Source organism: Lampetra planeri, chromosome 7 (genome assembly GCF_965212315.1).
Source record: "Lampetra planeri chromosome 7, kcLamPlan1.2.h2, whole genome shotgun sequence".
NCBI lineage: Eukaryota > Metazoa > Chordata > Hyperoartia > Petromyzontiformes > Petromyzontidae > Lampetra > Lampetra planeri.
Window position 1 is genome coordinate 15435714 of NC_136113.1, and position 14371 is coordinate 15450084.

General features: G+C 51.2%; 1 protein-coding gene across 1 annotated transcript; it reads right to left on the reverse strand.

The window, feature by feature from the left end:
- Nucleotides 1-1099: 1099 nt before the first annotated feature.
- Nucleotides 1100-5250, reverse strand: LOC144720060 (forkhead box protein A2-like). Its single transcript, XM_078596512.1, has 2 exons — nucleotides 4647-5250; nucleotides 1100-3468 (listed from the first exon to the last, which is right to left on the reverse strand). Exons 1-2 carry the CDS (start codon nucleotides 5196-5198, stop codon nucleotides 2200-2202), a joined length of 1821 nt encoding a protein of 606 aa, XP_078452638.1. The 5' UTR covers nucleotides 5199-5250; the 3' UTR covers nucleotides 1100-2199.
- Nucleotides 5251-14371: the final 9121 nt, after the last annotated feature.

Genomic DNA, 14371 nt, shown 5'->3' on the forward strand with positions numbered 1-14371 from the left:
AGGAACCTTCATCCAGCAATAAATTAACAATGTGCTGTTCATTATTATGAATATTCGGCAGATGTGCCATGCACACGTTCATGTAGCTTTTTACGTGGAAATGCGTACGATACTAAAAATACCATATAACAATGTAAAATATAGAAATAAAGTGAGTGACCACCTTACATTATTCTATTTAAATGTACGAAAGTTTTCTCCAACACAAATTCACTTATCCTGTCTTCATTACCTGTACTTCAGAATATGAATATTTATTTACACTGGAGGAATCCGATGAGCTATAAAGCTATTTTTCACAGATGCTCAGCGGGAACGGGTCAGAACGTTACAACAACAACAAACAAACAATACAAAAACAACGATAGCAGTGCAAAGTACTGGAAGCTTCAGGTGGTGATCCACACGCACTGCCAAGATTTAGCATCAAGTACGAATGCAATGATGGACACCACCCTTGCTGTCGCCGCAGATACATATACCAACGTCAAGTGATGCCTTGCGGCAGCTTGGTCCATGCTGTTCTCTTCCCACGTGCGGCGTTTCGATCACCCGACGTAACTAGTGAAGAGACGCACGTGTAATATCAATGTAAACAAACACAAATACCCGCCCCCCTCCACCTTTCATTGCCCGTATATGCAAGTGATCGCAGTGTCTCGGAAAACAATGGGACAGCATGTTGTCTGCGATTTGCGTGGCGTAGATGTCTGGACTTTCAAACGGCGTGGGCGTTGCATCGTTTTATTCACCATTTTTGCCAGACATCCTCAACCCATTTCCGGACGAAACCCACGTTACTTCACCGCGCTGCTCGGCGAGGATTGATGGAACGGCAGGGTGCCGTGCAGGAACCGGTGCTGAGATCACTTGTCGCTCAGCGATATCAGCCGTTGGCTTGGGCTCAAACTCGGGTTTGGCTTGGGTGCCCATAACGCAGCTCGCCAACAAACTGGGCCACCATAAAACCGTCGGAATATATTTTTAAAGCAATGCGCCGAGCGGGTGATGGTGGTGGTGGTGGGGACGACGACGACACACGTGTACACACGTATCGCGAACGTGTCAGTCTGCGCGCATGTACAGAGACACGGTAACATTGTGTTCATATCAACAGCATGTTTCATTTATTTGCATATAAGATTAAACCAATAGGAACGCCACTTGTCTTCGCTGCGCGCTAATCAACACATATATATATACACGCACACATCGCAACGATTTTCAACGAAATTAAATAATGTGTTCATCCAGTGCTGGACTTAGACCATCTTATAAATAACGCACGCACACGAAAAAAACAACAACAGAAAAAATAAAGAAATAAAAACACACGCGCGCGTGTGTGTGTGCGTGTGAGAGTTTCACTATCCGAGCTCGCGTGAACTGAACGAGACGGGAGACGTCGCCGTTTAGACGCACAGTCGTGTACAATGGTAACAACGCGGGCAGACGACGCATTGTTGTCACTCGCTCGATAAGTTAGCGCGGCTCTCCTTGAGATTATTGCCTGTTCGCAAAGTGAAAGAAACAAAGGTGACGTTCATCCGTCGGACCGCATCGCACGATGTCGGCAGTGCGGAGCGCGTCGATTGACGTCATTGTCGTTGTTGTTGTTTGTACATTATACAGATTGTGTGTAGAGAGAGAGAGGAGAAGAAAAAAAAACATCACTACATGCCTATTATACACGGTCAAAGAGAACACACGTTCGCGTTTACACACACACACACGCGCGCGCGCGCGCGCACGCAATGTCGTTTCAAGTCGTTCACAGCCTGCGAAACGTGGAAACCCGGAGGGACACGCGCGCTGTCGCCGAGCGTATCCGCGCGTGCGTGTGAATGTACAAGATGCAGTATAGACATGCCGCAGGAATAGACAGGGGGGAGGGGGGGACCAAAGGTTTATTTATTGAGCTAAAATGCAAATACTTTTTGCATGTATACCAGAATATGTATATATATATGTATTGTGTCAAAGTTGGGTTTTCTCATACGATGCGTATTTCCATCATGCACGCTTGGGAGAGGTGACTGCTACATTTTTATTTGACCTCTCTCCATCTCTCTCGCTCCCTCTTGTTTTCTTGAATTGCGTAAAACGGGAGATCGTTCATTTGGGGGTGGGGGGCGGGGGTGGGGAGCAGTGGGAAGGGGAGCAGGTGAGGGTGGGTGGGAGAGAGAGGGGGGGGGGTCTTTACGAGGAATTCATGATGGGTCTGGAATACACACCTTGGTAGTACGCCGTCTCATTGGACATCGAGGACGGCTCGAGAGCCGATTTCACGGACATGGAGCCCAGCGAGAGGCTATTGCCCATGCTGCCGCCGTAGCCGTGCGGGTACTGCTGCATGGCCTGCTCATAGGCTTTGAGGTCCATTTTGTGGTGGTGACTCTGCTGCTCGGACGACATGAGGTTGGTGATGGAGAACGGGTGGTTGAAGGAGTAACGCGGGTCCGCCTTCAAGTGAGCCGCCGTCTCGGCTGACGTTACGTGCACGAGATGCGCCGCGTGCGACAGCATCGACTGCGCTTGGGACGCGGGCGACGGGGAACCATCGGCCCCCGGGTGTCCTCCTATCACGTGCTGATGCTGTTGCTGATGCTGCTGCTGCTGTTGCTGCTGCTGCTGCTGGTGTTTCATGTCCGCTATGCCGGATTTCATCTGCTCCATGCTGGGCGGGCTGTCGCTGTCGTGAACGCCGATCGAGTCGTCCACGTGCGCGCCGTCGACACTTGAGTGTCTCGAGTTCGTGGCGTCCTGCGCCGACTTGGGGCCCATCTTCCTGTCGCACTTGAAGCGCTTCTGCCGGCGCAGGTAGCAGCCGTTCTCGAACATGTTGCCCGAGTCCGGGTGGAGCGCCCAGAAGGAGCCCTTGCCCGGCTTGTCGGGCGAGCGCGGCACCTTGACGAAACAGTCGTTGAAGGAGAGCGAGTGCCGTATGGAGTTCTGCCAGCGCTGCTGGTTCTGCCGGTAGAAGGGGAAGAGGTCCATGATCCACTGGTAGATCTCGTTGAGCGTCATCATCTTGTTGGGCGCCTGCTGGATGGCCATGGTGATGAGCGAGATGTACGAGTACGGCGGCTTGGCGTGCGTGTAGCTGCGCCGGTAGCTCTTGGGGTCCCGCGCGCGGTTCAGGTTGCCTTGCGCGTACGACATCTGGCTCATGGTGGCGGGACTCATGGCACCGTACGCCGCCGAGTAGCTGTTGATGGAGCCGCCCTGGGCCCCCATGGGGCTCATGCTGGCCCCCATGGCGGGGATGCCCCCGGCCGAGCCCATGGCGCCGCCCGGCCCGGCCATGCTGGACAGGGAGCCGGCACCCATCGCCGTGTTCACGTAGCCCATGTTGGGCGAGCCGGCGCTCAGGTTCGCCGAGGAGCTGAGCGAGCTCACGCCGCTCATGTAGCCGTTCATGCCGCCCATGCCCATCCCGTTGTTCATGCTGCTCACCGTGGGGTACACCTTGGAACAGGAAAACATAGCGGCAGCGGAGGGCACCGGGATTATTCACGCGATTTTCTTGCGAGCGCGTTGTGCCGCGCGTTGTGCCGTACGTACGGCCAGCTACTTATTCGGGGGCACAGTTAATCGAGAGAGAGAGCGCGGCTAACGAAGTGCCACCCCCCCCTCTTTCTCCGCGTGTCAGTGGCTACGAGGCAGCGGTTGACGGAACGAGAGGAGTCAGGGGTGGCCGTGCGGCGTCGTAACGAGCGGTGATGTCGCGTCGCTCGCTGCTGCTGCTGCTGCCCGGGCGGGCGGGCGGGCAGGCGGCCTGGAGCGGCGGGTGGAGACCGTGAGAATGAGGGTGCTTGCAGAGTGTCGTCATTAGGGGAGTGTGGGCGGGGGGCCCCCCACCAACACCACCTAGCGCCCCCCCCACATCAATTCACCACCGCCATCCTCCCCGTCCTTACGCTGTGCTTCCACCCCCCCTCCCCCACCATCGTAGTACTTTTACCGTGGGCAAAATGCATCCCAGAGAAACTAAGAGCGTACTGAGCAACGTGGGGTTCGGTGTGCGAGTGTGGAACTGCAGTGGCACAAAAGCACCCCGTGGTTCTGTGCAGTTCAACACGTTAAATAAATTAGCTCACACACACACGCGCGCGCACAGGTGCATACATACATATACCTACACACGTGTGTGTGTACACATATAACCCGGCCTTTGTGTATTCACTGAGCAGCGGATAACATTTATTTACAAAGGGCCACGAAGTTGACGTCGGCAAATCGCCAAATATCAAAAGATTTCGTTTGAAGCCAATACCACCGCTGGCTGCACGTGTTTAAATACGCCGCGGCAATGCCCCCCCCCCCCCCCCCCTTGTTTGGGGATAAGAGAATCAATCTGTTAGGGCGTGAAGGCGAGGGGATGAGCCGTGCGCATCGCTGCTCTCCCGAACGACAGCACGCAGCCCCAACGAACGAGCGGCGCTACCGAGGAATGAATCGCCCTCCCGTAACAACATAAAAAAACCCACAGCGAGACGCAATCTTTTGCCAAGTGCGTAATAGCACTTTTCCAATGACATCGCTTACCAATTGTCGCCAGCCGAGCGACAGTGCAACGCAGCACGTTTTCACGCGAGCGCGCACGCACGCACGACCCTCACTCATTCACTCGCTCACTCACTCACCTCCGACGTGTCCATGTAGTAGCTGTTCCAGTCTGTCACCTCGTGTCCTTCCATTTTCACTGATCCTAGAAGACTCGGGGCTAGGTGCATGGCCGGGGGCTTAGATAATGGTGTGAAATAATATCCTCGCTTTTTTTGGACGGGGGGGGGAGGGAGTTCGTTGTTCTTTGCGTCGCTACTCCTGCTGCTGCTGCTGCTTTTCTTTCTTCCGTAATAAGGAACGAATAAATAACAGATCACTGCCCAACCACCACCCCCCCCCCCCTTTAGGCAATCGCCTCCCCCGCTCACGTGGCGAGAGAGAGGCACGCGACTCACGCCTGCACCTGAGGAGCGCCGTGCGAACTGATCTAGAGCTGCTGCTGCTGCTGCTACTGCTGCTACTGCTGCGTGTGTGCGTGCCGCTCGCTGTCTGCTCGCTGCCTGTTGGCTGCCACCGCTGCTGCTGCCGCTGCTGCTGCTGCCTGTCGCGGCCACCCTCGCTCGTCGAATGCCGCTCGCGGAGGCGCGCGCGCGCGCGTGGTGGTGGTGGTGAGATGGAGTGGCGCGCATGGGCGTGTGGGGCAGCGTTTAAAACGACGCACGCTCCCTTTGCCTGGAAGCGCCCTTACCCCCCTCGTCGCGCGCGCGCGCCTCTCTCTCGCCGATTTGAATAATCAGCTCACACCTATAGGGCACCGCTGCCGCTGCTGCTGCTGCGTCTAACGTTGCTGCCGCAACTGCTGCTGCTGTCTTACACGGGGGTCTACCACACTCATTGTGTAGCTGCCCTAAACCAGGCTCGGAGCTCGAACACAATGAGCGCTTTTGCAATATTACGGCAGATCCTAATCTCGTAATTACTACTTATACACATCGACTCGATTGTTAGACTGTCGCTCGCCACTGCCCCGGGCTACTTGGTACATTGTGAGCGCGCGTGTGTGTGTTTTTACACGCGCGTGTGTGTGTGTGTAATTGAAGGTGCCTCGCTATCAGCACTCGTTTCAACAACCTGGAAGGGTTATACGGGGGATCTTTGTCTTTGTGTAACTAAATTGGTTTTAGTAGCGCTGACGGCCGTCTGTTCGCGAGTGTGCGCAGTTTTAATTGAATTTGTGGATAATCTATAGTGAATCTAAAGTTATAGATTGCCCACAAAAAGAGACGGGAGCAAGAGAGACGGGGTCTGCTCTTTGTTAGTTGACCATCCGTTAGCAACTCGAGTAATTCACGACACACTCGCTTTGTTATAATCCGACCTGTGTAATACAAACATGCACGGCGCGGGCATGATCAGCGCGCTTCAGCCTTCCATCCGTTTCAATCCCTATAGGGTATAGTGAATTATTAGTGATACATATAATCAATCCACTACTGGATGGAACCTTTCACAACACCCCCCTCCCCCCCCCCCAACGCCGGATTTGTTTGACCATACTTCACCGTGCTGGTCCGGTTGGTTGCAACGAGGGCCGCACGATTGGTGAAGTCTTAACTCGCCACTGATGCTAGCCGGGAATTTAGCTCGCCGGGTTCGAAGCACAGTGCGAGAAGCGTTGCCCCCATCGCTGTGTATTTACATTGTGTAAGTTATAGATTTAACGACGCCGACAAAGACAACTCCCGTGTAGCCTTAACAGACTATTGGGGCAAGTGCTGTTAGCGAGCAGCAGCAACTATGAAGGCCGGCACGGCACACGAGGGGAGTGGGTGGCCAGCACCACACCCGGGCCGCCTTTGTCTCCCTAGTCGCGACCATTTATAGACAGACAACACGCACCAGTAATTTGTCAATCGAAGGCCCAGCGATACACACCGTGACATTCGTAGCTGTGGTCTTCCGTTGATGACCACACGACATTGCGCAACGGAAATTCACATCCCTATTGTAAATCCACTGCTGGATGAAGGCATCGCCATACTTTCGCTCGACATTAAGGGGGGAGGGGTTCACATAAATAATTAAGTAAATATATAAAGTTGGACCTCGATTTACAACTCCCCCTTATTCGTCGTTTCGCAAATGTGTCGTCACTTGATTGAACACCGCCACCCGATTTGCGTCACCTTAACCCCACACTTACGTCGCTGACAGCAGCAGCAGCGTCGTCGTCCGTCCTGTCTCGTTATCCGTCGCCTGTCAGCCTTCACCACCGACAACGACACTGTACATCGCTTTGATTCGCGTCGTTTCGATATTCGTCGTCGCACATTTCAGGAACGCATCCCCGACGTAATCCGGGGTACGAATGGATCGCTTTTATTTGTCAAATGACGGTTACGTGAGACGTAGGTCGATGATCTTCATGGAACTGGCCTCAATCTAGCGGGACTCGTGACGAAGCGCGTCTTAAGACTCCACGAGCCTTTGCTATAATACAAACAAATAGCCCGGCACATTCGTCATTAACACTGCCTGGCAAAATAACAAAAAAAGGAAAACATTTTCGACGTGGCGGGAAATAATAGGCGGTCTGCTGCGTTACACACCGTTACATTGGTGGCGTGTAACGAGCAAATCGACAGACGTCGTGAGTTGACTCTGAAACGCTGCCGGTGTTGCTGAAGCGATAATAAATTGGCCACGTTTGCTCATCACGTGACTACATTTCTTAATTGGCTGTGTCGGGTGGAGGAGGGTTTACGACACACACATTTTATTTTACGCGATCTGACTCACCCTCCCCCTCCTAAAACAAACCCCAACTATGAATCATAATGTTCGTCGCAAAAATACGGATATGTTTTAATTACGGGTGATCAGTATAAACTGGTATCGATATGCGTTTTCAATCTATGCACACAAAGACACCTCCGAGATGATCGGACTACTTGACGTCGAGGGCACATCCACAAAGGAGATGGAGCGCGATTAAAGTAATGGGCTCGTGTGCGGGTGCTCGGGCGTGATGTCATCATGTCGCCAGGATCGCGAGAAATGATTAAGGCTTTGGATGCCTTCATCTAGCAGCAGATTGGCCATGGCTGCTGCTGCTGATTGGCTAATTATACAATCGAATTACGATTTTTGTTCCACGGGCAAAGGCGCAGCATTGCGATTGATCGCTGACGTCACTGCTGGTGGAAGGTGCCTCCACTCGAAGGAGCTCCAAGAGGACATTTGGCCTACCACTCCGCGTTTGGCTCGACGTCTTGGAAGAGGTGGTGAGAGTAACCAACACTTTACCCCACCACACACGACCTGCCGATCAACTCCCCAACTACTATCGTGTCTCCCCCCCCTCCGCTCCCTCCCCCCCTTTAAAATTAACATTTCAGCCAGCAAAGTTCACGCTTTTATAAGCCACGCATTCCTTTGTGCAACGGCGAAATGGGAAAATAGTTCGCATTGAGTTTCGGGCGCCTCTGGTAACAATCCCAGGTCCCTCCGTCTCGCCGTGACGAGCCGCCTTTGAACCCTTCAACACGCCGTGGATTTTTTTGTTGTTTTTTTTGTTGTTGCGAGGTTTGCCACGGCAGCCTGAGCCAGGCAACCGCTGCTACACTGCAAAGGCGCCGCCAACGCCGCGCCTCCTACGAGCACTTGTGGCTACGCACGGTGCAAAAGAAGTTCAACGTATATAAATTCGTATGCGCGCAGAGTTTTTTTTCAGATTTCTTTTGTTTTGTTGTTGCACTGAGATCTTGCAATGGTCATCGTCGTGATCGTCTTCATCATCAGCAGTCGCAGCCACTGCTGGATGAAGGCCTCCCCCAAACCGACGCCATCTCTCACGATCCTGCGTAACAACAATCCCTCCAGCCACCTGCACACGTGAACTGATTCCATCACTCCATCTCCTTCGGTGCATGCACCTCTCTCGCCAGTGTAATGAGTCACGCGTCTATACTTTTTGTTCAGGCGTATCCTGCATTGGGATATTTGGCCGCATCCAATAGGTTTCAACCCATTGTCGATTCATTCTTACACAGACGAAGGCGTGGCCACAGCCATGTCGGTCATGAAAGTGTGTTTGACCATACTTCACCGTGCACATCTGTGTGGGTTAGTGAAGGGGGGGGGTTCAAAAGCAATTCTGATATACTACTCCCAGCTGATGTTATGCGTTGTCGGAAATCGAACTCAGGTCGCCTCGCTTCATGGCACATTGCGCTAACCATTGCGCCACCGCTGCCCCCAATTCATCCGGTACGATGATGGCGCACGCCGCTGATCCAGCACTGTGGAGACAGCGTGAAGTTGGTGGATCACAGAAATGCTGTGAATCTCCTGTCACGTGGGCGTCTCGGAGCCGTAGCCTGGCTCGCCACGACAAGGCGGTACAGCAAATGTGGACCTCCACCACCGCCTGTCCCATCTGTATGTAGATAGAGGAGGAGTCGGAATTCTGCGGCTCTTTAAGGACTGCTTTGCGACGTTTTAAACGTGCATTGGCGGCTCTTGCAATTCTGAGAATTTTTTTTACCGGATTCGTAAAAAAATGGCTCTTCTTGTTTTATTTTGATTTCCGACCGCCGAGATAGAGTGTTTCCCCCTCGCACGTGTGAGTGTTCTCCGGGCGCTCCGGTTCCCTCCCCCCTTAACATATCGGGGACCGCAGAGCTTAGGCAATTGTTGGCACCAGGCTCATTACGTGGCGGTCTTCCAGCTGCCTCCTCTGCACCTCGGGATCGTCCCCTCCTCTCACAGCAAATATCGTGCGGGCGGCGCGTTACGCATTGAAATCATTATTGATATTAATGATGGTGCATGCGAGAGATATGGAGTGTGTGTACACGCACGCACACGCGCGTGCAATTCAAATGTTTGTTGCGGATGTAAGTGTAATATATAGAAAAATAAACATTTATAAACATTCCGGCACAGAGTTACTTTAAAAGGCAGCGAGCGGTAACGATGAAGGCAAGAGGTAATGATATTACGTTTTAAATTAATTTGTGTTTATTCACCACTGTTCAACCGATCTCTCAATATTTGTTTTTAAATTTGAACGCAAATAGCACGTGAGCTGCGCCCTTGTCACCAAAATAGTTTGCACGCATCGCTGTTTGTCGTTGATTATTATCTATGCCGAGGGTTATTATATTCGCAACGGAAAAAATATTGCACACGTAAGAGCACAGATACACGTGCGCTCGTATACACATATATACAAACACACGTGCGCCTACCATTATACGCATATAAACACGCCCTTACACACACAGTTACACACAAAGATAAATACAGTATCCCGCCCCCCTACAGCCGTAAACTGCAGAGCTGTCGGACCAAGTGCTGCGAGCGAAAGCCACCACGGCACACGAAGCGTGTGGCTAGAACCACGCCAGGACGCCTTTGTCTCCCCCGGGCTGATGTTCACACACTCGTTGGAGGCTGAATCGACCTCGGGGAGGCCAAGTACCGGTTCAGGTGATCGTGGCTAATTGTTGGCCACAAGCGGGAATCGAACTTGGGCCGTCAGCTTCGTTGCCAAGTGTGCTAACCACTGCGCCACAGCTCCCCACAAACACACCGTACCCATCAGATTAACGAATCGAACGCGCATATTAATACGCAGCTATATACATAGCCGATGTTATAAAATGACGTGTTACATATAAACAACACAAATTAAATAGCCTGCAGATTATACTCATACAAAGACACAAACACATAATACCCGATGCATAAACAACACAAATCTCAGTTTAACACGTATAAGAACGGGAGACACAGCAGAGCCTCACCATTCTGGCGAATTGCCCGATGATGCTGGATGCAATTACCAGCGAAACGTCGTACTCAAATTGTAAATGTTGTGGTTTCGTGCTTCAACACACCGGTGGGCTAAAGCAGTGAACTAATTTGTTTTTTGTCAACGTAACACTTTTTTACTGATTGGCCGTGGCGGGTGGTGGAGGGTTACGACACATTTATAAATAACGCGTTCTAAACCCAAAAACGTTGATTATGAACACAAATCTCACTGCCCTACGACACCCGCAGCTTATAGACGAACATGCAAATGCATACATAGCGTAGACAAACACATACATGCACAACAGAGTAAAGGACAAATATCCCCCGTATAGCATAGCCTCAACAGACTGTAGGGGCAAGTGCTGTTAGCGAGCACCTATGAAGACGGGAACGGTACAAGAGGGGGTGGGTGGCCAGCACCACGCCCGACCGCCTTTGTCTCTCTCGCGGCGACGTTTGCACACCGTATCCAGGTACTCGTTGCTTGAGGCTGAGTCGGCCTAGGGGAGGCCCAGGACCGCTTCAGATAATCATCACCGGTGTTGGCTGTGAGCGGGAATGGAACTCGGGTCGCCGGGTTCGTAGCGCAGCGCGGCAACCGCTGCACCACCGCTCCCCCCCCCCCCAATAACACCGCTGCACCACCGCTCTCCCCCCCCAATAACACCGCACACAATGGGGGTCTCACCTGCTAACCCCCCCCCCCCCCCCCCCCAGTAGTTAACACGCAAACAAATATCGCGTTCGCCTTCGTTTATCCCCAACGAACGTGCACACTCCGCTTATCAAGCTGGGAAGTTGGCGGTGGTGGTGGTTATGGTGACGGGGTTCGCAGTGAAGGTGAGAGGCGCAGATTTATTGTTGACTGCCCAAGTCGCTGGCTGGCTGGCTGGGGTTTTGGGACAAACCAACATGATTAATCCGGGACGAGCGGTCGGGGCTATGCGTCTGTCCTCCGCAGTAATCGTCTGCTGATGGGATTAATTTTAATGGATGTTATCTTTGGCTAAGGGGTGCTTTAAGTGGACGGGAGTTTACGCTAGGGAAACAATGCTGGCCGCGGCCTGGCTTGGGTATACAACGCGCGCGTCCACGACTCCTCTTGGCCGCGTGTCCGTCGTGTTTGCTGCGTGTGTGTGTGTGTAATGAGTGTGTGTGTGTGATGAGAGTGTGTGTGATGAGTGTGTATGTGTGATGAGTGTGTGTGTGATGAGTGTGTATGTGTGATGAGTGTGTGTGATGAGTGTGTGTGATGTGTGTGTGATGAGTGTGTGTGTGATGAGTGTGTGATGAGTTGTGTGATGAGTGTGTGTGTGTGATGTGTGTGTGATGAGTGTGTGTGTGTGATGAGTGTGTGTGTGTGATGTGTGTGTGATGTGTGTGTGTGTGATGAGTGTGTGTGTGATGAGTGTGTGTGTGATGAGTTGTGTGATGAGTGTGTGTGTGTGATGTGTGTGTGATGAGTGTGTGTGTGATGAGTGAGTGTGTGTGATGAGTGTGTGTGTGATGAGTGTGTGTGATGTGTGTGTGATGAGTGTGTGATGAGTGTGTGTGTGTGATGAGTGTGTGTGTGTGTGATGAGTGTGTGTGACACAAGGCCGTAATTATAATATATATTGGGGACACATCCCCCCAATATTAAAATATGCTCAAAATATCCCCCCCCCCCAATACATTGCTATAAAAGAGATTTCTGTGTATATGATTTTAGTTATGGTTGTACTTTATTAATCCCTAATCTCTGCCATTACATACAATGAAACAGAGAAATGTAATACAATACACTATTAGACATTATTGTATAAAATAAAAGTCCAGGAAACGGCAGGAAATTATTTTCAAATTTGGATTTATTTTTTCTGGGGGGGGGGGGGCCCACACACCCCCTGGAAGATCTGGTTCCCCCCAATGTTGACTCCATGGCTACGGCCTTGGTGTCTGATGAGTGTGTGTGTGTGATGACTGTGTGTGTGATGAGTGTGTGTGTGTTTTATGAGTGTGTGTGAGATGAGTATGTGTAATGAGTGTGTGTTTGTGTGTGACGAGTGTGTATTTGATGAGTGGTGAAATTTTAACTCCCTCGTCCGAAATAGAAGAGGTCGTGAGTTCAATCCCGACCCTGACGCCTGTATATATATTTTCCCGCTGGTCGCGTGGATTTTTCTCCGGGTCCTCCGGGTTTTACCCTCCACATTTATAATTAATCAACATACGTTTAGAGCGTTCGGCTGCTATAAATGTACACATGAAGATAAGCCACTCTCCCCCCCCCCCCCGTTGAGCTATCATTTGTGGCCAGGTCGCAATATTTTTCAGTGGGCCTTTCCTGTTAAAATATATTTTTAAAAAAGTAGTAAAACGAAAGTACATAGATAATGCGAGATCATCCACACCCACAGAGAGAGAGCCCCGCGCGCGTTTTCGAGTAGAGTGCGCCCTCTATGGGCAATGATCGAAACTCCGTTCTGCGTCTCCAGACTAAAGTAAAATATAAATTGCGGTCACCGGGCCTCTTGGCTCTCCAGACCGGTGTGATCATGCGACCTTCTCGATCTCATCAGCGGAGTCAGGCTTGTGAAACTAACGCTGCTAAATTAGCAAAATATTGGACTCCGGAAAATCATATCGAGTATGTGTAACCTCTCCCGGTATGATTGGCTATAGTCACCGATACGTGTGTGGCCTTTGGGGTGGAGCGGTGGCAGAGTGGTTATCTCGCTGCGTCATGAACCCCGCTCGCTGCCACGGCTAACATTGAGCAATATTATTTGTGGCCAGGTCGCTTCTGAAAAAGAAGCTAATAGCTCAGTGGGCTTTACCTGGTAAATATATAAACAAATATATATGCATATTATTTGTGATTTACTTACCTTTCCTATACTTTGCACTCATATCGCGTTTCCGTTTTTTTTGTTTATGTAACTTTCTGACCCGCCCGTGCTGGGCATCTGTGAAAAAAAGCTTTATAGCTCATCGGATTCCTCCAGTATAAATACAAATTCTGATTCTGAACATCACTGGCGAGTGAGATCAGAACCGGTGCCGCCTTCCCACCCATTCTCCCTCTTATAAAAAAAAAACATCCCACGACCGTCATGACCTTCATCTATCGCTAGATTGGACCACGTCTTTTGTTCGCGTTGTTTCGGATTCATCGTCACACTTTTGCAGAGGCAAAGGGGAAGGCCGAACTGCCCCCCCTGCCCGCTCCGTGAGTGAATCCAATCAACCGCGAATATTCGGTGGAGGCGCGAATTCGACAACGTTGCACCTCGGACTCTCCCTCGTTGGAACGAGCCTAGAGTCCTCCGGTGAGAATCGCCGACGCGTCACCCTGCAACGTCGCAGCAACGTCGCTCGATTTAAATGAACGTTTAAGACGCCCGTCTACAGCAACTGCGTTACTCATGTCTGTTGCCGACCGCTCGGCGTTTCAGATAGATAGACACGTGCCTTCGGTAACTGTGATCTCGATCGAAGTCCCGTAGCTTGCAAATGTTAATGTAACGCGTGGGCTTTCGTCATCTTGCTCTATTTAAGACCAGAACTGTGAAGACGTCTTCACAATTCTGGCAAATCGCCTGATGAAGCTGGTCGCAATCACCAGAGTATTAAATGTTGTGAGCTTACTCGCGTTTTGTTCACGTGACAAACCTTACTAGTTGGCTGTGTCGGGTGGTAGCGGGTTAACGACACATTTATATTTACGCCATCTAACCCAAAACAACCCTTTATTTTTTATCATGTTCTGATCATGTTTTGATCATGTTAACTAAACGATGCTTCACTTCCAACATTGACTAGCCATTAACAAAGCACGACTGTGGAAGATTACAAGATTCGTCGTTTCAGGCGAATGACCCTTGTCATCAGTGAATCCATATTTCAACTGGCACGTCGTTCTGTATGACACACTTGGGACCCCAACGGATAGCAGCGGCTGGCTTCTCTCGCTCTGTGTTGGCTTCAGCGTCACACTCCACGGAAGGCCGATCACACGGTTCAACGATTACGGAGGTCAATATATTTTAAGTGCTTT

Coding starts and splice junctions, on each gene's coding strand:
- LOC144720060 (XM_078596512.1), bottom strand. CDS start 5,198: ATGCGCGCCACTCCATCTCACCACCACCACCACGCGCGCGCGCGCGCC. Junction 3,469..4,646: donor ACTACATGGACACGTCGGAG/GTGAGTGAGTGA, acceptor TCCTGTTCCAAG/GTGTACCCCACGGTGAGCAG.